General features: G+C 45.2%; 1 protein-coding gene across 24 annotated transcripts in view; it reads left to right on the top strand.

Annotated features, from left to right (window-relative positions):
* The first annotated feature begins 3,403 nt into the window (after positions 1–3,403).
* The window catches only part of LOC108158134 (longitudinals lacking protein, isoforms N/O/W/X/Y), a 61,367-nt gene continuing 39,879 nt past the window's right edge, over positions 3,404–24,891 (top strand). For 11 of the 24 annotated variants that reach the window (XM_017290323.2, XM_033391304.1, XM_033391302.1 and 8 more), the window contains exons 1-4: positions 12,728–12,901; positions 12,985–13,387; positions 13,455–14,153; positions 14,231–14,311. In XM_017290323.2, coding sequence (XP_017145812.1) covers positions 12,728–12,901; positions 12,985–13,387; positions 13,455–14,153; positions 14,231–14,311 — 1,357 coding nt within the window. Of the gene's footprint in view, positions 3,816–4,528; positions 4,854–11,227; positions 11,413–12,483; positions 12,902–12,984; positions 13,388–13,454; positions 14,154–14,230; positions 14,312–19,679; positions 19,846–19,959; positions 20,417–20,661; positions 21,588–22,225; positions 23,448–23,948; positions 24,770–24,891 lie in introns of those variants that run through there. The other 13 variants (XM_017290334.2, XM_017290329.2, XM_033391303.1 and 10 more) reach the window with 10 other exon arrangements.

Below are 24,891 nucleotides of genomic sequence, written 5' to 3'. Positions count from 1 at the left end.
CCTACCCTACCACCCGCCGTCGTCGAGTGCTTGTGATCCGAATGGAGTGCCATCGCTCCCCGCTTTAGGGTTGGTCTCTGTCCTTGTCAGCAGCATGTGCACACGGCATACACATAAAAGCTCTTTGTCCAACAACCCCCCTAAACAGAAAAGGGACCAGCACCAACGGCATATTCGGCATGGAAGGTGGAGGAGGATGAGGAGGAGGAGGGTTGCAAATGCGGTTAACAGGCGCAGAGCAGAGGGGATCATGCTTGGCTGCCGTTGCCAGACGCCCAACGCCCGATGCCCGATGCCCGACACCCGACGCCCGACCACCCACCCCCTGACGGCCTGTCGTCCTTGATTGCTGCTCGTAATGTAACTGTCCGCCGTGTTTCTTTCTGGGTGGTAGGGTAGGGAAAATCGATAATCCTGGGCGGATCGGAAGTGGAAATGTGCGCAGTTGGCACCCCGATGATGCTGATTACGAAAATGGGAAAGCTGAGGCGGATGGATGGTGAGGGAGCTGTCGGTTTCGGTCCGGTCCGGTCTGGTCTGGTCCGCCTTCCTTTCACCCGGACCAACAGCCTCGGCTCTCTTGTCATCGCTCTCTCTGGCTCTACTCTTATTGACCCAAAAAGTAATGAGAAGAAAAGAATCAAAAGAAGAGAAATAAGCATAAATTTGCCAAGCAAAAGAAAACCAGAAAGTTCCATTAACAACAAATATTTTTGGCAGCCTCAATATTTCCCTTCTCGGAAAGGGGGAAGCTGTCGGCCGGGGAGCGGAAGATTGTGAGCGAACGAGCATTCTCCGAGCAGCGCAGCGCAGAGACCATCAATCACTCAAAGCACGCACGAACACATGCATAGGGAGAGAAGTCAACAGAGAGAGAGAGAGAGAGAGAGAGAGAGAGCGCGAGCACACATGCTAATTCTGGTTCGAGTTCGAATGAAAACGAAGCTCAGAAATCAGAATAGGAATTGGGAAAAGGAAAGGGACGGGACGGGGCTGGAATGGGAGATGTGAAAAAGCGGCGCAAAAGCATAATATAATGGAAATCAAAAATAGCAAGAAGCCACACACACACACACACAACATAGGCGAGCACGAATACGAAATGAAGTGTGTGGAAAGAAAAACCACAAAAAATGCTGCACGCACGAAAGCCAGCGAAGTTGTCGACGAAAATTTTTGAAAAAAAAATAATACAAAAATAGAAGATTTGGACTATATTGCGACTAAAAGATACCCATGATTAGAACGACGGCTTAGATTTTCAATTGAAAGGAAGAAGGAGATTGGCTGGCTATATCGATTGACCCGTTGTTTGATGCTCTAGTTACTAGACTCTAGCCACTGGCACTCTCCTCGACTCCACGAGGACCGGGTATTAAAATACAATTACATATTGACTTTTGTTTATTTGTTGTTGGCGGGTTTGAAATGGATTGGATTGGAATGTGTGTTGTGTGTGTGTGCTGCGTGAAATCACGGCCTGGAGACTCCACTCCACTCAACATTGTTGCTGTCCGTCCGTTCGTTCGCTCGTTCGTTCGTTCGCCTGTTTGTCTGTCTCGAGTGAGCGGGGTGCGGCATAAATTTTCACTTTGTCTGTCCAACAACAAAAACGCCACAGCGTAGAAGTGTTGCCAAAAATATACATACACATGTATATGTATGTATGTGCATACATACATTTGTACGTATAAATGTCGAATGCCAAACGAGTTTTTGGAACTCTTGTTCTCTTCTTCTTACCCTCAGCGAATATTTTCTTCGTCATGCCAACCAGAAAAAGAAAAGGAACAAAAATTTCCAACTTTTATTGTTAATTTCTTTGAGCGCAGCTTTTTTTAAGCTGCTGCGCGGGCGACGACGACAAAGCCAGCCGCAGCAGTCGCTTGTTGTTGCTGCTGTTCCTGCGGTTCCATTTGTGTGTGTGTGTGAGTGTGTAATTGGTATCTTTCTCTCTCTCTCTCTCTCTCTCTCATGCTGTGCGCTGTCATTGTTTTTATACACTTGCAAAAGTCTACTCTTCGTTTGGAATCGTTTTGTACCGCACGAAAGAAATGCCTTACTTGATGAGCATGCTAATCGATTTACTGCTGCAAATTAATTTTAAAATGATTTAACATTTATTAAATTATGGTTAGAATTAAAGAAAAAATACATTAATATCGTAACTATTTCCATTGCTGGTCTTTGAACTAGAAAAGGGTATTTAATCTGCGGCGCGGCAAAGTCCTATGTCATGCATTTTTGTTTTTTGTTTTGTTTTCAAGTCAAGAAACAAGTAATCATTTATGTATATTTAAGCATCAAAATCAAGTTTTGGCAATTGCTAATGCAAGAAAAGAGAAAAAAATTGGGGAAAGATTTATAGAAATGTATCCATGTATTGTTCATCAAAGATTCCATTAGAAAGTAGCAATTGGCAGAAACAAACAGCTTCCAGCTTCGTGTGATATGCAAAAAATATGGGAGCTATAAACAGAAAGTTTGGTATTTCCTCCTGACACCTTTCTACACAAATACCACCTACCCCTCGTTGGAATTTTAACTGGCCTGCTAAAAATATTTATTAACTAATAAGCACCTCCTTCTCTAATATCACATTCTTTTGTTTCGTATCTCAGCATTTAATTGATATCTTCTTCAACCACTTTGTTGGAAACACCGATTTGTACATTGGGACCCAAAGTATAGTTAATATTTTTACCGTAGAAAATTATATCTCCCTAATCAGGTAATAAACGGCTCCATAACCACACAAAATGCCATGTTCTTATGTACCTAAACATTTTCCGTAGACAAAAGAGAATTCTATGGAAACTATTGAGCATTTTTTGGTTTAGTTTTGCAAGAAAAACTCATGTAGCATATAGTGAATACATATGTATGTACATAAGACTATGATCCGATCTGTTTGCATTATATTTCGTGTCAATAGAACTCCATACATATTTCCCCCATATACACACCTATACATAAATATGAACCCATCCCCCACGAGAACCGACACACAAAATATACTAGGCCCCGAAGCATTTTCTTTGCTTTTTCATTTAGCAATACTTCCTTCTTCCACATCCCCCACCCCCTCCCATACTCGAGAACAGTTGCAAAAAGCAATCAACTGTATCGTCATCGCTCCCTCTCACTCACACACACTCTCTCTCTCTCTCTCATGCTCTCCCATACATGTGCGACTCGCGTTCGCTCACTTGTTCTAGCGCCCGAACGATCTTCGGTTTTTCGAATGCAGCGCCGCCAGAAGGAACAACAAAGCAGAAACTTCGTGTCGCACATACACATATAGATAAGTATTTCGATGTGTGTGTGTGTAGCTTTTTCGACTTCTATTCTCGCTGCTCGCACAATACCTTTTTGCAGCAAATTCATTAACCAACGGCACTCTCAGGAATAAAATCGTTGTCGTTGCTCCGTTCGTTCGTTCGGTCGTTATTGTTCACTGTTACCTCCCACTCCCCAAAACACTGTTTCTAATTTTCCATACAGCGCGCATTACATAAAATAATACACAAAAAATAAAGAAAAACAGAGCGACAGTTTCGTTTGCAGTTTGCTTAGATTTTTTTCTGTGCTTCGAGTGGAAATGCATAAATATAATTTGTTGTACAATAATTAAATAGAGACAAGACCGAGATAATTATTTTTTTGAAACGCGTTCGTGTGTGCGTCTCCTTCTCGTAGGATATAGCGTGAGAGGAGAGTGGAAAAAGTGTGCAAGGAAATCGCTCCTACGTGATGCTCGGCCTGTTCTGTGCCAAAGAGGGAGACGGGACGAAGGCTTTCCAGTGAAAAAGCAGGTGAGTGAGCATAATTTCCCCCACCCAAACTATCACCGTTCGATCAATTAGTACGGTTAGACCTGTAGAATTTCGCACGAGTGCGCTAAACGGTAAACCGTTAAAGGTTATGGCGCATAATTTTACACCGATGAAGTCATTCTGAAAGCCCAAAATAAACCAGCCAGCGATCATAAAAAGTCCCCACATTTCCATCATATAATTTGCACTTTTTAGTAGAAAATGCACCTCACATATACATTAGGATGTACGATGCACACACAACGATAGGGAGAGATAGAGAGAGAGAGAGAGAGAAAGAGTGCTCGTTCGGCAACGGTAGTTTGCAACATTCGGGTTTGGCTGGCGAACATTATGGCTTCACATAGAACAGAGTTGCCAACCTACCGACCTACTACATGGGAACTGTGTGGTGCCGTGCCACAAAGCCCCTGCAGATAATCAATATTCCCAGCATCGTTCCAGATGCTAATTAATGCTTTCAAGCTCGACTCAATCGACTCGCACAGATTAGAGCCAGTGTAAGTGCTTCTTTTTGGCGTTGGAAACGATGGGCGCGCGCGGCCCGCATACAAAATACCCTCTCTCGCACACATACACGACGACTCATTTTTCGAACTCTGTTCTCTCTTGCTTTTTCTTTCGCTCTGGCTCTCTCGCTTCGGTTTCGTGTTCGGGTTTTGAACGCTCTGCTCAGGTTAGAGGCAAACACTTTCTGTTAGCTCACATCACTCCGTCACTTCCACTCCGCGCGTTCACAATTCCTGTTGTGCGGTGTGGCTCTACTCTTCCTCTCTGCTCTGCTCTGCCTACTCCGCAGCAGCAGCAAGGAAAATACATATGAGCTCACATACTTACATATACAACACGTACTGCGGAAACCAGAACTTGGCTCGTTTTAATAAAAATAAATTCGATTTTATTGCTTTTTTTTTCCGTCGTGTGTGTGTGTGCACTTCTTGGAAAATCAACACCTAAATTGTATATGTGCAAAGTTTCATAAATCGACGACTACGTGCTGCCTGTGATTCTATTTCGGTGTGTATAATTAACAATATTACTTCTGATATGACAAAATGCGAAAATGCACTGCCTAGAACTGTACTTTCTAATCTGTGTCCAAAGCATCTATCAATGTGTGTGTGTGTGTGTGTTCGGGTGAGGGATTTTTTTTTGCATATCAAATCGATATTTCCAATGTCTGCTGCTGGTTAATATCGATTTTACTAGGGGGGAAAGCTTTTCCACAAGCAGGGCAGAGCTTTTGGCCATCGCTTTGTATGCATTTTGAAGTAAATGACGGGCAATTTTCATTAATTTTCATGAACACAGACGCACGCACATACGTACGTACTCGCTCGCTTTCCATGCAAATGAGGTCAAGTGTTGCAGTGAGAAAATGTTTCACTGCGAGAGAGAGAGTGCAGCTAGCTGTGTGAGAGAGTGTGTGCGTTACATAAGCTTTTTCTAATTAACTGCGGAAAACAGAGTGCCATACGCGCTCAGCAGTGTGACAGTTGAACAAAAGCTCTTTCAAATGCACCGTGTAGGTCCACAAATAAACGGAAAATATTCAGACTCGACTCCCAAGTAGAGCACGTTTTCCACATTTCTAGCTCTATGTGTGGCCGCCATCTTGGTTTTCCCCCCTTTGTCAGACAGAAGCAGAGGTAGCGGCAGAGACAGAGACCCCTCTACACATAAAATATTTTGTTCAATGCTGCGACGTCGCGGTGAGCTCTCTCTCTCTCTCTCTTACTCTTACTTCCTCTCACTCTGTGGCTTTCGGTGTTCGGGGCCCGACTTCGTTTGCTTTTCGTTTTATGTTTGTTCGAGAAAAAAAGCGTGAAATTTTCTCTCTGCACTTTTCACACAAACACACGTACTCATACACATGCACAGACGCGCCAAGTTGGCGCTCTGTCTCTTCTCCTCACTCTCTCTCCCTGTGCCTGCCTGTTCGCCACATATTTTGGTTTCCACTTTGTGCTACACTTCTTTTGCTTCGCTTTTTTTTTTTGTTTTTGTTGTTTTATTGTTTTGTGCTCTACAGACACGTTTACATTTTCATTTTTCATATTTTCGTCGTCTCGCGCGCGCGATTTCTGCCTTGCCGTCCGCCATGTTGGCTGCCATTGCTCCGTTAGAAGGTGCGCGCAACGTTGCCAAACTTCACATGGCTTTGCAGCTTTGTAAAAGTTTCATTTGTTTACATTCCACGCACATGTGCAGAATAATAACAAAATGCGAGACCCATAAAAAAACAAAAAACGCTGAAGAGCAAAGAGCTTTTTTGCGCAACAAGTGTAGAAATCGCAAAGAAAACCGCAAAATCCCCCGAAAAGCTGCCAATGTTTTTCTCATCACTTCTCTGTTTACTAGTTTTCCTGCTCTGCTGCATTCTCCTCATCGTGATCCGATCTGATCTTGGCCTCTGCAGATTCAGCAATATGTATGCCCCCACAGAGCCCACCGAAATGAGACGAGATGAAATGACCTTGCGAGTGGGCTTCGCACCCTACACTGACCTACACACACGCGTGCCTTAGCCAGCACAATTCTCCTATCCGATATTTTGCTTTATTCTTGATTCTTTGCTACTATTATTATTAGTATAGTAAACCGTAATAAGAAGACTTTTTGCGGCCCGTTATCGTCACCTGCTCTTTGGGCTCTGTGTTCAGCCTTTACTTTTTGTTAGTTTTTATTATATTTTCGCTTTTTGCGCCGCCGCCGATGCCATTAGCGAAAAAGTTCGTTGAACTTTTGTGTTTCACTTTTTGTTATTGTTGATTACCGCGCTGTCTCTGGCCTTTCGGGTGGTGTGGTGCGTGATAAAATCACTTTCACTTGGAAGGTGGTGCGGTGCCGAAACTGCCATGAACATTAGTACACCTTCCCTTCCCGAAAAAGCTTCCATTTGATGTGTTATTGCCTTTCCTATCCCTAAGTATTTGTTGCGTGAGTTTAGACAAGCCAAAAGTATTGTTTTGACATCCGTTCAGTGTGGAAAAACCTTCAGCTTCAGATCAGAACCCACATTAAATTACAATAGTATGCCCAAAAAGCGAACAACAACACAACCAAAATGAAGACCGACCGACCGACCTCTCATCAGCGAAGCAAATTTTCAGCGGACCAAATTTGGCTTCCAATAGATATATAGCCTCCACCCAAGACCGAACCGACTTCTCTCTCACTCTGTCTCTGTCTGACACACAGGTCCAACAAAGCCCTTAACATTCACTTTGTGGATGCCTTTTCGAAAAACAAGTTTTGTGGCGGCTCAGCTTATGGCTGTTTTGCTTCGCTTTTCGCTGCTTTAATGGCAAAAACGACATTTTCTGCGGCCAGGCAACCGAAACACCAGAACGAAGCGGACAGGGAAAAGATGAAAATGAGAGAAACGGAATGTTCGATACACTTTCAATGACAACTTATAAATACATTGTTGAAAATCCCAGAAAGATAGTGAGGGAAACTTAATAGAATCCAATATAATGTATGACTGTATGACGGTCCCTCGCTAATATTTATATTTCTTCTACGTACAACTTCCATCCATCAGTGGATATGCTCTTCGACCCTCTCCCCCTTCTCTCGATCGAATGGCGAAAAGCAGAAAGGGTGTAAAAATAAACAAATGAGGGACAGACGCGCGCGACGCCTACGTGGGTTGTCGGTGCCTATTGGTGGGGGCCTTGGCTGTGGAGAGGGATGGGAGTTATGTTCTGGGTTTCGTCTGTTGTTGTTGTTGCTATTCTAAAATGCCAGAAATTAAATTATTGAAAGTCAGTGCCTGCGCCGGCAGAGCCACAGCCAGCCACAGTCGCCCCACCACCGCACAGCACACCATCGACTATCGGATCTGCGGCGGTTTATTTTTACGTCGTAAATATACAAATTTTATGTCTCGCACGCACTCACACAGAGGCACACCTCTCGCACAGATACAGCTACAGAGACGGAGATTGGAACGAGCTAAAAAAAAAAAAGATTCCACTTTATGCAAATCTTGTGGGGGAAGTTTTATATTTCGTTCTTGGCCAGACCCAGCCCCAGTGCCAGTCGCCTTCTGCTGCTGCTGCTGCTGCTGCTACTGGTGCCCCTCTTTCTCTTTCGCCGCCTTCCCATTTCAGTTATTTCCATTTTAAATTTGATTTTCTGCATCGGTGTGAGTGTCCGTCCGTCTCTGTGTCTGTGTCATGGTGATTTTTCTGGCTCCGATGTGAAATGAGTTCCTCAAACTGGTTTTCTCTGCCAACAACTCAATGCGATCGGGGACCGACTTTACTCGACTCCAACCACCAACCACCACCCGCCTGCCGTCGCCGTCGCTGTCCGCCCAGCGTCGCCGTTTTTCGAAATGGCACAGTTCTTCTGTTCTGCAGAACCGGTTTTTCTTTTGACTTTTTAAGAACACAGAAAAACCAGGCAGGGAACAGGCCAGGCGCAGGCGCAGGCGACGGTGCCCGGAGGGGCATTCATATTGAAATCACACTCGAGCCGCCAGACTTTTCACTCACATAAAGATAGGGAGAGAGAGAGAGAGAGAGCGAGAGAGGGAGCGAAACCCCATGGGGCCTTGCTGTTTCCAATTTCCAGCCTTTTAAGGCACTTCCTGTGGCAAAAAGGACGACAGTTGTGGCTCCTGATCCAACATCTGCCCGCCCAAAGAGGGATGGTTTGTAGGAGGGGGGATCGGGCAGGCCAGACCCAGACCCAGGAACGACATCCGTTGCGCTGCAGTTGCTTAGGGGATGATTGCAACCCCAAAAATGCTGAGCTAGACTTTTTTTGGACCCTTTTTCGTGTTCCCTCTCCCGCTCCGCTCCGAAGGGACCAAAACCAGTTTTCGGGGTTGCCGTCTGGCGCGTGCTTAGAAGCGGGGGGGGGACGTACCGGACCGACATCTTTTTATTATCCGCTATCCCATCCCATCCAATCTAATCCAATCATCATATCGCATCGCATCCCTACCCTTGCATTTCCATTCGGCACTCGAGCATGTTGGCATTGAATCCGATTCAATGAGTTCTCTAAGCCTTCCTGTTTGCCTAGATTAATCATAGAAGATTTTTTCGCTAACATTGCGTGACGTCTGCGGACACTGGCGCATAGTTTGATAGTAGATCTCTTCACATTTCCAGCCAACATACACCATTCAGCATCTCGTTCATCGTAAAGTATGGAAATTAGTACACTTTCCATACGACAGAACGGTTGCAACACCAAAAATGCAGTTGAGTTTTTCGCTAACAACGTTTCGTATAATGAAATTTGAACGTAGTTTGATAGTAGATCTCAACACAGTATTCTCAGGACTCATTCGATACTCTCAGACCCAATGCAATACTTGCTACTCGAAACTTATGGAGGATAAGATTTCCATATAGTAATTATAGCGGTTGCAAGATTATATCTTCAGTTGAGTTTTTCGCTAACAACGTTTCGTATAATGAAATTTGAACGTAGTTTGATAGTAGATCTCAGCACAAGAAACCGACCTTGTTTTATCATCAACATCATCGTCCTTCAGGCAGCAGCATATTACAAAAGTGTTGAGGATGCAATTTCCATATCCCAACATTCAGAATGCTGTTGCAAGATTGAACTCCAGTTGAGATTTTCGCTAACAATGTTCCGCAAACCGTTACTTGGACATCGTTTGATAGTAGACCTCAACACAAGCTCAGTTTTCACCATCTCCCATCCCCCATTCTCGCATTTTCCCGGTCTCTCGCATTCACTAAGAAAAAGATGAACCCCAAAGAAATGCGTGCCTTGGACCCAACTGTACTTTTTCCACACAGACACATGCAAACACACACACACACACACGCACACACGCACAGCCGAACCATCTCTCGCTTCCAACTCTCTCAGCAGCAGCAACGACGCCATTACGGCGCAAGGATCCCATTTTTTCGTTCGTTTATAATCCTCCACCATCTGCGCAAAAACAAAACCTTGCAATGTGCAAAGAGCGCGCGCCCGACACAAGGGGAAAGAGAGACGGCGACGGAGACTGAGAGCGATAGCGAGAGAGATCCTTTTTCATGCGACTGCTGTTGCGGCCTCCTCCACCTCTCCTCCTACTATTCCCGCCCTCCCTCTCTCCAGTTTTACCTACTCTGTCACTGTCTCTCTGTCCCCTTGTCTTTGTGTGTGTACTAAATCCCCTTTTGTATCGAGTTCTGCTTTGTGCGTGCGCGCGTGTGTGTGTGTGTGTGTGTGTGTGTGTGTGTGTGTGGAGAGAGAGGAAAACCCCTTGGCCCATGTCTAGCCAGCCAATGCATCATTAAGGTTGGGGTAAGAGCCTGCTGCCTACTTCGGCTGCTGCCCTGGCAACTGAACTCTACTCTACTGAACACATGGCGATATCCAGTGCGCAGGCCCTGCACTCTGCTCCGCTCCTTCTGGAGTTGATGTGTATACCCTTAGTTCGTGGAAAAACTGATCCCTTGCCATGAAATGATGCGACGCCTAACGGTACTTGACGCGCTGGGGGTGATTCTCTCTAGTTTTTTTTTTTAGTTTTTCGCCTGGATCGGATGATTCCCTTCCCTTTTCGTTTTGGCAAAAAAAAAAACAAACTGAAAACCAACAAAATACATATACATAAATGTGCCTGTGGAAAAGGGAGCCTCAATTGGTGAGTGCGTCACGTAGCACATTTGTACACGTACATATATATGTGTGGCGCCGTCTCTGTCGCGCTCGTTGCTGGAATGTTGGCACGAGCACAGTTAGGTTTTCTCTCCCATTTGGATATTTCTATATTCGCTTCGCCGCTCCCCCTTCTCTGGGGCTGCAGCTGGCTCTTTTCTTTAGAACTGATGATTAAATTACGGCAGGAAATGAACGCACAACAATAAAAACAAAAAAAAAGCAAAAAGAAGAACGAGAGTTGGAATGATGCTGCTCCATCTGGCAAATAATTTTCGCTTCCATTTTGAAAAACCACTCATCTTCATCAGACAGCGCAGCCGAAAATCTCTTGTTTGCGGCGAACTCGATTGTCTCGCCACTACCTGTGAGTGTGTGTGTGTGCGTGAGTGAGTGTTTCGTGTAGTTCCCGTTATATTTTCTTTGCTCGCGTTCGGCACGATTGCTGCTGCAGTGCAGTTTTTGTAAAGGCTCCTTTTGTCCAGTCTCTCTGCTCTGCTCTTCTCTGCCTACCTGCTCTGCTCTCTCTCGTGCCTGCCTGGCAATTTCATAACGTGCCCCCAAAGGAGAGTGACGCTCACTCGTGTTCGCTCTCTCGCTCTCGCACGCGGGCTGGCTGCAACAACTTCGTTAGCTGGGCGGCCATTGGTTCCGACCGTGAGGAAGAGAGAGAGAGAGCGTAAAACGAACGAGGGCAGCGACGCCGAGGGCCGACGTTCGCTTGCTCAGTTGCCATCACATTACATTTGCGTCGTCGTTTCAGTACCGTTCGGTTGCTCGCCGTTTTTGTTTGGTTTTTCTTGCGTTGTGCGGCAGATCGCGAACAACGCGTGCGGTTGCTGGCCACACTACTAAATTACATACACATACACGAACACTTCAACGGCAAGCGGAATAGAAAAACCTTTTAGTGCGAATTATTTACTTAGTAAGTGCCCGTGATAAATTCTGTGGAGTATATGCTATGCTGCTGCTCGTTTTCCAAGCAAAGGGGGGAGCGATTGTGAAATTGGTTTATGTTCCCAGCCGTCCATATCTATGTGCCAGTGTGTTGGTGTGCCTCGCTTCTAATGAAAAATGTTCTATTTTTAAATGCACACCATAAAAAAAAAAAAATGAAACAGGGGACGACGAGAATGTGGCGATTGCTCCACACTTTAACTTTCAAAATTATCAGGAATATGCCTGTGTGTGTGCGTGCTTGTGGAAAATGAAAACCACCATAAATATTCGTCTGGCACGGTGTGTGCATGTGTGTGTCTACTTGTGAAATTTTCCACAACGAAGAAAAAACCTTTCAGCGCGCACACAGTCACACACTCCCATACGTACCATACGTACGTGTGCCTGCAGCGACGCGACTTGACAAAAGCTGCGCTGCCTGCTGCGAAACTTCCCTTCTTTATGCTTCATGCTGGGGTTTTTTTTGTCGGTCGTCACGAAGTCTCTTCGTCGTCGTTTATCGTATTCATCGATCTCCAACACTAGCACAAGGCGGGAGCTGGAGCAGCAACTGTAACATCGCCGCAAATCCGTTAGGCTCTCAGTTGGCGTCGCTTGCCGTTTTGCGAGAGGGAGAGAAAAAGAGAGCGAGAGAGAGCCAGTCGCCAGTTCCGTTGTGGGGGAAAGAGCAAAGTTGAAAAATTAACAAGAAGAAAAAGGAACACGAAAAATTGCATTTGCAGTTGTGTGTTTGGGCGTCAAAGCGGGCGCTCTAGTGTGCGTGTTTTCTTCTTTTTTTTTTCATACATACATCCATGCATATGTACAAATGTATGCATTTGTATGATGTGGAATGCAAATAACAATAATCTTGCCAGGCAAGTGTAGACATGTGTGCGTATGTGTGGGCTTGTGGAAACGAGATGGCAGACATTTTAGCTTTGAAATTTTTAACATGAACATGAACTTGACCTTGAGGCGCGGAATAATCTGCAATATTCAGAGTATATGCATTTTACTAACTGTAATTTTTTTTCCTGTTTTTTTTTCCTTGCAGCATAAGTGATAAAAGATCATCATCGGAGGAAGAGGAGGAAGAGCTGTTTCCCCAACTTTAACTGTTTCTATAACTGTACCGACTAGGTTGCTTTATCCACCCGAGAACGGTAGCACAAAAGCGCGGCCAGAGGAGAGCACAACGCGGCCCGGCCACGTCCAGGACGTGGGCTACCTCCGCCCCACCACCACCCCGCTGTGAACCCTCCTTTCACGTATCAACTGTGTCCACATACCGCCCCAAGATGGACGACGATCAGCAGTTCTGCCTGCGCTGGAACAACCACCAGAGCACGCTGATCAGCGTATTCGACACGCTGCTGGAAAACGAGACCCTAGTCGACTGCACTCTCGCCGCCGAGGGCAAGTTCCTCAAGGCCCACAAGGTGGTTCTGTCCGCCTGCAGTCCCTACTTTGCTGTAAGTATTGAAAACTCCCTGTCCACCGTTATCAGAGAGCACACAATGACTACAATGACATCCTCCCTCCTCGCGATTTTCAGACCTTACTCCAAGAACAGTATGACAAGCACCCGATCTTCATACTCAAGGATGTCAAGTACCAGGAGCTCCGCGCCATGATGGACTACATGTACCGCGGCGAGGTCAACATCTCACAGGACCAGCTTGCCGCTCTTCTCAAGGCGGCCGAGTCGCTGCAGATCAAGGGTCTGTCCGACAACCGCACCGGCGGTGGCAGCTCTGCGGCCGCCCCCAAGCCAGAGTCCTCTCAGCATCATCGCGGTGGCAAGATGAGCGGCGCCTACACACTGGAACAGACAAAGCGCGCTCGCCTGGCCACCGGCGGGGCAATGGACACCTCTGGGGATGTGTCCGGATCGCGCGAGGGCTCGTCTAGTCCGTCGCGCCGTCGCCGAAAAGTCAGACGTCGCAGCCTGGAGAACGGTGAGTGTTGCAAAAGGAATTCCCCCGTAAGTGGCAGGTTGATCTAACCAATCGTCCCTCCCCGCAGATGTCCACGACAACTCCAACTCGTCTGTTCTGCAGGCCGCCGCCTCGAATCAGTCTATCCTCCAACAGACAAGCGCAGGCCTCGCCGTCTCCGCCCTGGTCAGCACCCAGCTGTCCGGCGGCGGCAGCAACGTGGCCGGCACCAGCCAAGTCCCGACCCAGCAGCAGCCATTGACCAGCACCAACGTTACCAAAAAGACTGAAAGCGCTAAACTAACATCATCGACAGCCGCCCCAGCTCACGCCGCCACTGCGACAGCAGCCGGCCAGCAGCAACAACAACTGCTGCAGCAGCAGACCAGCGATGCCATCAACACCGAGAACGTACAACCACAGAGCCAAGGCGCCCAAGGCGACGTCGGTGGTGCCGATGATATGGAGGAGGCGAGCGCAGCTGCCGGGGGAGTCACTCCGGCGGCTTCAGGCGCTGGTGCGTCCGCTGGAGCCGTGCACACTGGTGTCGTGGTCAAGCAACTGACAGCCGTCGTCGATAAGTCATCGTCCAATCACAAACAGAAGGTCAAGGACAACAGCGTGTCGTCCGTGGGCTCAGAAATGGTTATCGAACCCAAGGCCGAATACGATGACGATACGCATGACGAGAATGTTGAGGACTTGACACTGGACGAGGAGGATATGACAATGGAGGAGCTGGACCAGACGGCCGGCACCAGCCAGGGTGGCGAAGGATCTAGTCAAAGTGAGTTCTCGCGAGAGATGCTTTAATACACAATACTAATGATACATTCCTCCTTCTCCTCCCTCCCCTCCCTGCAGCATATGCAACATGGCAACACGACAGATCTCAGGACGAACTCGGACTTATGGCACAGGATGCACAGCAACGGGATCCACAAGGTGAGTTTTTGCTGCCTCTATATCAAGCCAGAAGAAATGAGCTACGAACAAAACAAATGAAAAAGCAAAGCCTAGCATAGACACCGTTAGCCAATGAGTAAAGAAAAGAGAATCAAAAAAGACAGAGAGCACGACAACAGCAACAACAAGAACAACGAGAGCTTAAATTTCAAAAGAGAATCCACATTCAAGGTCACAACTCCAATTACTCCAATTTCCACACACAAACCAGCTATATATACCTCTATATATACACATAATACATATACAATGATATTTACTTGACAATTGAATTGTTTGTGCCACAAAAGTCGTGCTCCGAAAAAAGCTCTTGAAAACGTTCGAAAGAAAGCCTTGAATTAGAGAAGTAGTGTATTTTTTTTTTTCCGCATAATTAGACGCAAAAAAGCAAGCAACAAGAAAAGTATAAAAGAAACTACCAAAAAATATCCAATCTGCGAGGGGGTGAGCGACAGAGCAACAAACATCTCCATCGCTCTCCCCGCCGCAAAAGAACAAAACACCAAAAATAGAAAAACAGAATAATTAATAACCAGAACAAATAATTTGTGCAAGTTGAAAGTATTACTTAAACTCTTCTTTTATTATATATATTTATGATTTCCTAACAATCCATAATTTATTCAATTACGACACACACACAAATACCCACCCACACACACACACATAATTCGTATGACTAGTATTTTGTGTATATTATAAAACGATTGATTATTTTTATTAACACACACACCCTCGAATATGAACACACATAAAATACAAAAAAACATGTTTGATTGCAATACTACCACCAACCACAACCCCAAAACCAAACATCCCCTCAACAATACCACCACCACCACAGATCTTAACACATGTTCATTTTACCATTATATATCTATATTTGTATATGTATGTACGATCATTTGTTGTTGAATTTTTATTGTAATCATTTACCGAATTGGTGTTTGTTTGTTTAACCCTTATTTGCTTTACTGTATTTATTTAAACAATTTTATTATTTACCCAATATATTCGTCGCCCCTCTCACGATCTCTCTCTTCCTCCTCCACTTCCTACTTCCTTCTGTCTTCTGTCGTGCCCCTCGTTTTTCACCCTGAGAAAACATTAAGCCAGCTGCAGAGCAAAGTTAATTAACACACACACGCTACACACACACGCTACACACTCAGATAAACACACACAATCACTTCAATTGTGTAGGCAGATGAAAATGAAATTTCCTTCATTAGTTTAAGTTAGCTTTTAAGGAGAAAACTTTTCTGTGCCACTGCTGTATGAGTGTGTGTGTGTGTGTCTCTGTGTGCGTACCCATGTGTATGTGAGCGATCAATGTGTTCTCGTTGCTCCTTTACCAACGTATCTTGCCTTATCTATCGCTCTCTCCATCTAAGTTGCTGTCTATGTGTGCCTGTATGTGTGTAGAACAGGGCTCTGGCAATAACAACGAGAACCGAGAGAGAGAGAGAGCAATAAGCTCTCGCTGCTTTCCACCGACCAACCAGTACAGGCGCGTCAAAAGTTTGGCCACACTTCCAGCAATTTGTTTTTGAAACTAACCGAGTTTTTGTTTGTTGTCAATATATTGCTTTTGCCTTGTTTTGAAGCATCAATACACACAACAGCACACGCCACAGCTACGTCCACGTCCACGTCCACGCCTATGACCATGCCCATGTCCACGCCCACACATTATCATTTCTCGCCCACATTATTGTGTCATATATTTTGATTGTCCCTCTGCCCCCAAAGAACTCTCAGCGCGTGCTAATGTTTTACACAATGTTTTTTATAATTTTATATACCCATATATTTATGAACAAAATACGCATGCAGTTTTAAATTGTATTTTAGTACCTATATATATTACTACATATATATTTTGCTTTATTTTGGTTGACGGGACTTTTTTTCTTTCTGTTTATTTTCCATATGAATTTGTATTTAGTTTTTATGCTAGTCTGTAAGCTTTTCCGATCACGCTTTGGGGATCACGCTCCAAAGCCCGGGCGCGTTCCTATCACGCTTCTCCGCGCTTCCGCCTCCTCCTCTCCGGTATCCATCCGTATTCTCCAGCTATGCGCAAACGTTCCCTGTGGCCTTCACAGAGAGAACAGAGTTTCGCATAGTCGCGCATTCCTTGTAAAAACCAAACCAAACCCCAAACCCTAAACCCCAACCTTTGAAAAGTCAAGTGCAAAAGTGTAATCAGTCAACGGCGTCGAAGACTTTGAATGGACTGCCCCACCACCAGATGAATCAGCGGGGGAGGATCACCGAGATGCTGCTGTCTGTTGCAGGTCAAGTCAGTGCCAGATACAAAGCTTGTAGCCATCCGGTGGATGGTGAGGTACAGTTGCGGCTTTAGGCATCTGCACGAGACACAGGCAGCAGTCTGCAGCGGAGCCACGTCTTCAGCCGGATCAGATCAGGTATCCCCCAGGTAAGTATGCTTCGCTCAACGGTATCGGTTGGGCGAAGTGACATGCAAAAATGAAATAAATTTTTGTATTTTAAGTTGATTTTCGTTCAACCATTCCTCCATCCGTCCCCAGCTCCCCAGTTCCCCATATCCCCATATCCCCAGATTCCAAACCATCCTCTACTCCACCATCAAGAAACAAATTTCCAGCAAAATTCCAGGTAATGTGCACGTTTTTCCCGCTTACAAAATGGCTGTGAAAAGCGGATGTGAGCGGGATTGGGCGCTCTTTAAGACGCCCCGCTGCCCAGGGTAAGCTATAGTGTAATTCCGATGCTACCTATACATTTACATGAATACGTTTTCTTTTTCTGGTTTATTTTTAAGTATACCTACACATTAAACTTACATTGTACATACTCTATATATTTTACTTGAAACTTAATTTTGCGTTTGGCGTGTGTTTGTTTCTCGACGGAAACGTTTGAAACGGAAATTGCTCGAAGCGTTGCCAACCACAAAACATCAAACATGAATCCCAAACCACATTACAATGCTCTGGAATGAAAGAATCAATCTACACAGATAATACCCAATATCGCTCTAGAGATTGATCTATGCAGATTAGGGCCATTCATTAAATGTTATAAGAGGAATGATTTGGGCTCGCTCTCTCTTTCTTTAAAAGCTGTAAAGGCTTTAAAAGCTCTCATTTAGTTTTCTTCGCTGCCCCATAATCTCCTCTGCCACCCCTAATCACCCGTTTATTTCTGTTTTCTGTACAAGAATCTTTGTTTTTGGCTCTAGTGGTGAGGTCTGATGTATCTCTAAGAGTATCTTTTATTTGAATATCCATAAAGCTGTTGTTGCCGCTCTCTCCAGCTCCTCTCGCCACCAACCTATCTGCAGTTTTGTTAATTGTTCAATCGGCAACAACACACAATGCTCGAGGCTTTCGTCGTCGTAGTCGTTGTCGCTGCTGCTGTCGTCGTCGTCGTGTTCGTTCAAGTTCGTTCAAGTTCAAGGTCGGCTAAAAATGGTTTCTATGTATGAGATTGCGAGCTTTTGCTCTGCCCTCTCGCTCGCTCTCCCTCCTCCCTCTCTCTTGCTTTAATCAGCATTGCGGTTATTTGTTGATGATCAAAAGGTGGGACAGAAGTGGGGGGGTGCAAGGGGAATGGAAGCGAAATGAAGCAATAATATTAATGTTCATATCTCTGTGAATGTATCTCGTTGGCTGGTTGTTGTTGTTGGTTTTTTTTTGTTTGTTCTGCTCGTTCTTTCGTTGTTTTCTGCCCGTTTGCTATTTATTTTCGCGCTGCATCCGTGTAAAGGCAACGATCATGCTGATCATGACGACGTTTAATTTTAATATTATCTACGAAGAATTTGTATTTTTGTACCCGGTTTTTGGGAATTTTTTGCTTCGTAGAAAGTTGCTTGACTTGAAATCGAATGTCTCTAAACCAACTACGGAATATCGGTGAATCCGCCGCAGAGGAGTACTGTACCCTGATTTTTATGAATATTCACATTCTAGACTAGTACCAGTAGTTGAGACACACTACATTTCCAGTCTGAAACACTATAGATTTGTATTTTTTTTTTGCTGCATGCAGTTGATAGAATGCTAAGGAATTAAATGGGTGTAGAAAATAGCTACTTTTAACCAGGTAAATGCTCTAGAAGTTTATATCTGTACACCATTCCGTGTAGATACACTAGATTGTCGTTTGCTTAGTTTAGTTTTGTGCCAATTATTTGCTTAAACGGGACACTTGGGCTCTTTTTCGGTCCTGTTAGCCGATTCAGTATTCCTAGAGTGGTTTTTTATGTCGCTGGACCACGCTCTTTTTGGTTTTTGGCCCAGTTAGAAGCTGTTGGCATGGCCTTGACCCAGTTCACAATTGAATTTATTGCCAAAGCACAGGCATGCACACACACTGTCGGACAGATGATAATTTCGTGTGTGTTCTGTAACTAGGAAAAGCTCCAAGGATATTTTCTTGCTTTCTCTATTCTCTCTCTCTGTGTGTGTGTGGAAAGTGTGCTTTTGTTGTTGTTTTTAATATTTAAATGGAATCCAAAATTTGTATATTCTTTGACTAAAATCTAAAGCTTCTGTATACTGTAGTTTATAGGCAAATGGCTCTTTCTCTGTAACTGTGGTATATGTCTTTTTATCTGAACTTTTGTTTCCTGCCAACCTCCCTCCCACCCTGTCTCTCTCCACTTTCCCTTACATTTTCAACTTGCATAAGAATTATGATATAAGTATGTACAAAAAGATAAGACAAGAGTGTAGGGCCAGTAGGTCAGGTCAGAAGAGGGTATATAGACAGTTTGCAAAACAGTTTTATCGAGAAGTTTTCTCTGAATATATGATTTATCAGATCATTTGCATTCCTTACATCCGAATACATTCAAGATATTAATTTTCGTTGAATCCATTTTCTTGGCAAGTTTAAGCTTCAGATATTCCTTTTACAGACTTCCCTTAAATTTGAATTCTTAAATCTTTATTATGAATATTTTCATCCTGCGATTCCTACATACAATTATTTCTATTCAAAAGTTGTACAAGTGCACATTCAGGATCTTGATCTCAATCGGAATTATTATTGAATAATCCTTTCCCAAGATCTTGGTTGGGTGGCACGGGCCCAAAAATATACCACATTCTTGTTGTTTTGCTGTATATATGTACATATATCTTTTGTGATCTAATCGATTTTTGGAATAGGAAACTATCAGAGAGGCATAAGAGCTTTTTTCGTAGGAGTGCGGATAGGTGGATAGCTGGATAGATGGATATTTATGTACTTTTTTTTCTCTTTACACCCTCGCTCTCTCGTTCACAAACACACACACACACTTGACGCACGAACGCGTTCTCGCTGTCATTGCTTTTGTTGGTGTGTATAGACGGATTTGTTGTGCCCAAAATTACTGCCGTGCGAGGGGGCCCAAAGCGCATGGCCCGCAAAAAGACCCACCAGAGCCAGACACCTGCCTGCACATCCACCTCCACCCATACGATGTCACGGCGCAAGCGCAAGGTGATCGCCGCCTCCTCGTCCAAGTCGCGCAGGTAAATTGTGCTTACCCCATTTGATGAGCTTTCAAAATCTGAAATCTGAAATCTAGCCAATCCACCCACCAATCCACTCTCTGCCATGTTCTCTCCGTTCCGTTTCCCCCATAGAAATGTCAACGCGGACAGCGGCAGTGGCGATCCTTGGTCTCAGGCGTCCGCGTCCACGTCCACGTCCCCGTCCCGTCCATCGACATCGGCTAATGCTGTGGCTATGACGGCAAAGGCAGCACCGTTTGTGTGCCAGACGTGCGGTCGCAGGTACCAGGTGCTAGGCACGCTGACGCGGCACATGCGCAAAGAGTGCAACCAGCCTAAGAAGTATGTGTGTCGCATGTGCGGACGCGGTTTTCACTATAATTTCAAGCTGCAAGACCACTACTACTATGTGCACAAGGGCGCCGTAAAGAAAGAATAGAAGCAGAAGCAGAAAAAGATGAAGAATAAGGATCGGATCCTAGAGGAGGATATGCGATTAACATATGTGTCTAATTGTTGTAATGATGTAAAAATCGACTATTCTTGCAAAAGATACAAATAAATCATGGGTTGGAATTGAACAAATTCATTCGCAATGACGAGAATCTTAGTGAAAGGAAAGAAGGAAAGCACGAGTCGAGTGGAGGAGGAGAGAGTGTTACTGTTAGAAAGATACCGTTGAAATTTGTTAAGTGTTTGTCGTCTCGCTACTCGTCTCTCGCTCGATCAGTTGCTCGCTCGCTGCTCTCTGTTTGTCTCTCTCACTCTTTCTGTTTCTCTCTGTGTGTGTGCTCTGTTTCTCTATTTGCTCTTTGCTCCAACCTTTAATTGCAGGTCTGCTCGAGTTGAGCTTAAACCAAATGTTTTACTATGAGGGCGACATGAAGCCGCCGCCGCCGCCGCCGCCGCCGCCCCCGCCCCCAGCTGCAATGCCACTGCCGCTCTCATCCCCACCGCAGATGCAGACGCGGCGGAGCAAGCTGCGGGCGCGCAAGAAGAGAGCCAGCGGCGCCAGGAAGCTCGTTCCACCGCCGACAGTGCGCAGCAGCTCGGCATCGACGCTGGCGCGGAACGCTGAGCAGCGGGACGACGGCAAGCTGCAGTGTCCGCAGTGCCCCAACTCGTACACCCGGCTGTCGGCGCTCAAGCGTCACCTGGAGTTCGAGTGCGGGATGCTGGAGAACTTTCGGTGCGAGGTCTGCGATGCGGGCTTCAAGCGCAAGGACTCGCTGAACCGCCACTGCAAGGTTAAGAAGCACATAACCAAATATTTGTTTTAGACTGACACGGAAGAGGAGAGGAGGGAGTATAGCCTCCCTCTCTCTCTTTGACAGCGAAATTAAAGACGATTATTATCTATTCACCCAAAAATAACCGATTAATGAGAGCATAGCCCCACGGCCGGCTGTGCCTCTTCTTTTAGTTGTTTCGAGTTGTGGTTCGAGTGAAGAAATTCGTATTGTTGTTCGCGACAGGCCAAAAAGGGGTGGGGGGGTGGAAATCCCAACCCAAAAAGTCCCAATCAACCGTCATTTGAAGCCATATCTATATATGTTATATAATTTTTGGATGATTATGATTGTTTTTGTGCTTGCCGAAATATTCACATGCACACACCCACACACAGACACCAACACACACTCATGTCACGCACTCATTGCATATCCCCCCCATACTCTATTTTACTCTTTCTCTGTATCTGTCTCCTCTCCCTCCCCCGCCATTTCATAATTCCATATCACCTGAAGAGCATTAAGACCTGTTTAAAAGAGGCAGCAGCTGTGTCTGTGTCTCCTTTAGACAGTACTCTTTATTTGCTCTCTGCTCACACACACGCACACACAATCGAATTGATCTCAGTCTTCTCCTCTCCTGATCTGCCGCTGTCCCTCTCTTTTTTTCCTGCCTTGATTAACCGTTAACACACCCACCCACCCAATACCGCCTGCCCCGCCCGCTCCCCGCCCTTTGTTATGCTGCTGTGCATTGTTTTTACGCCTGTTTGAAATTTGTTTTTGTTTGACAAGAAAAAAAAAAAGAATAAAAAACCACAATTAAAACCGAAATTAATTTATTAATTTACAAAACCAACAAAAACCAACCAAATATTAATGCTTTCGATAATAATTAATAATAACTATTAATCTGGCATTTTGAGAACTCGAATAACAAAATTGCTTGTTTGCCTTGAAAATATAATAATAATAATAAAAAAAACTAAACTAATTAAAACTTAAAAAAAAAAAAAACACAAACAACTAAGAAAAAGCATGATCCGATCAACAAAGAATTAACGTTTCAATCCCTCCAAGAAATATGAAGAATTTGAAAACAAACAAAAAAAAACCGAAATTTGTCAAAAAAGATATCAACCACGAAAAACAAAAACAAATTTCAGGCCTGCAGCTGCACTCGATAGATGACTCTTCGTCCAGCCAGCACCAGCAGCAGCTTAATGGCAGCCGGCAGGAAGACGACGACGATTTTCCCTACCAGCAGGGAGTAGTAGGAGGATCGGGGCATCATTTTCAGACGCCGCAATTTGACAATTTTCCAGGAATACTGTCTGTCAGCGGGGCGGGAGGGCACAGCCACGGCCATGGCCACGGCCACGAGGAGAACTTTACTTGCCCCCAGTGCTATCGAACCTATCGGAGGCACGGCACCCTGCGCCGCCACCTACGCCAAGAGTGCGGTAAGGGCAAGAGCATGGTCTGCTCCGTGTGCGGCCATAGCACGAAGCGCGCCGATCATCTGCGCCAGCATGTGCGCAAGAAGCATCCGGAGATTGCCATGAGGTCACTCTTCAAGCGTCAGCAGAGGGCGGCGGCCGCTGCAGCGGCGTCTGTGTCCTCGACCTCAGCCTCCAATGAGATCAAGCCGGAGGATGTTGTGGACCTGCTGGACGAGGCAGCCGTCGATGAGGGGGAGACGAACACCTTTCTTGTCGAGGACGACGACGACGAGGATCTGCCGTCGCAGCAATCGCGGCAGCAGTTGCTGGAGGAGACCAGTGCCAGCAGCTACTATCGCCAGCAGTTGCAGCAACAGGCCTTGCTGCAGTTCACACAGCTGCAACAGCAAGCGCTGAAACAGGCGACGGCCGCTGCTGCTTCTGCGTCTGCGTCTGCGTCCGCGTCCGGCAGCAATCGTTCAGAACTGCTCAAGGGGGAGGGATTGTAGGAGGGGGGGCGGGTTCTCCTCTCTGCCGCTGCTGCAGCCGCCGCCACTCCGCTCCGTTCCGCTCCTTTTTGTTGTGTCCTCTGTCCAGTCACCTGCTCATCTCTACTAATCCAATTAACCAAAGAGCGCCGCAGCCACAGCTACAGCCACAGAGAAAAAAAAAATGAGTTGAACTTTGACCTTTCGGCTTGATTTACTTTGCATTTACATATTTAGTACATATGCATATTATATATAAATCTTTTTAACCCCTTGGCTGTCACACGAGAGATTTCTTTTTCTTTTTCCAGCGCAAAATCAAAAAAAAAAGTTGAAAACTAAAATCTAATCATTAAAAATATATATATAAAAATATACATATATTTTTTGTATAAACTAAAGCCAAGACAGGAGAAAACTATAAACTAGAAATAAATGCCACGTTTTTTAAAACCAAACCACAACCAATGCGTTTTTCACTTGTTGCATGAACACACACAGACACACTGAAAAAAAGACAAAAACAAAAAAATTTAAACAAAATTAATTCTTTTACGTGATTGATGTCTAATTTTTTTGTATTTTTTTTTTGTTTCTTGGTAAATAACATTTATTTAAACAACGATATATTCATGTCGAACATTTTGTTGGTGCCACAGTTGTTTATTTTTGTGTTTAAATTAAGTTTAACTTTAAGTTTAACCGAGGAGAGACTTTTATATCCATGTGATGGCGGCGTCGGCTAACCCAATCCACAAATACTATATACTATATACTATAGCTTTAAGCCAAAGTACACTGTAAAAAATGAACAAACGACTGCAACCAGAAACAGCGAAGACACGACATAATCACGAAACATTCTCTCCAACACCTATCTCTTGCTACCCTCTCTTTCTCTGTAAGAAATCGATCATTCTCAGCAAATCTTAGACAAAACCCAATCACAATTCTTACAGATTTAAGGACGCTTTACTGTAATTTTGCCACGGCAGTTGTGGCGGCGGCCAGTGCGGCAACAAAGAAGCCAGCATCAGCTGACAACAGCAGCAGCAGCAGCAGCAGTAACAACAACCACAACCACAACCACACCCAGAACCATAATCAGAATCACAGCAATAACTGCCATGTGGTAGGTGAGATTTGTGAGCCAGAGGTGACGATACGCAGAATGTACAAGTGCGGCCACACCAGCCAGAGTGAGGCGGCGACGGTTAGCCATCTGCAGCCAGGAGGCAGCAGCAGCAGCATCAGCAGCAGCAACCTCCACTGCATTGCCAGGAACTGCAGCAGCTGTCAAATGTCTGCCTTTCAGGTGGCGAGCATTTTCAAGAGCAGCATGCGCAGTGCGACGGCAATCATCCCAGCCACAGCCACAGCTGCCATTAAGCCGCAACGCAACCATATTGCTAACAACAACAACAACAACATATGTGCCACAGCCACATCCACAAAAAAGTCAAGCATACAGTTCCATTGTGAGTTTTGCAGCTTCAGCTGCACCTGGCGCTACGACCTAAAGCTGCATCTCAGGCAGAAGCACGGCATCCACCAGCTGAAGAAGGTCTAGGATCTAGGATCTAGGCTCTAGGATGTGGGGAATATAATTCCGAAAGAGATCGAGGTCAAATCCGGCTGTTATATAGTTAAGAAATGTTGTTCAATCTCTCTGGACTGTGTACCACCCGCCCTGGCGAGAGAGCCCGAAGTCTGTGTCTGCGCTTAGTCAAACAAATCTGAAGTTAAATATATGTGTACAAATATTTATTGAAACGAAAAAGTTGATTGTTGTTGTTTTCAAATATATTCCTACCATCTATTCCATGAAAGTTTATGTATTTTTAGAGCCAGTGATGTCCAGAGCCTCCCTTGGAGGAAACCAAAATATACCTACATAAAGAA

The sequence above is a fragment of the Drosophila miranda genome, chromosome 3 (assembly GCF_003369915.1).
Source record: "Drosophila miranda strain MSH22 chromosome 3, D.miranda_PacBio2.1, whole genome shotgun sequence".
In the NCBI taxonomy this organism is placed as follows: domain Eukaryota; kingdom Metazoa; phylum Arthropoda; class Insecta; order Diptera; family Drosophilidae; genus Drosophila; species Drosophila miranda.
The sequence above is the reverse complement of the archived record's forward strand: the minus strand, read 5'-3'. Positions and strand labels throughout refer to the sequence as shown.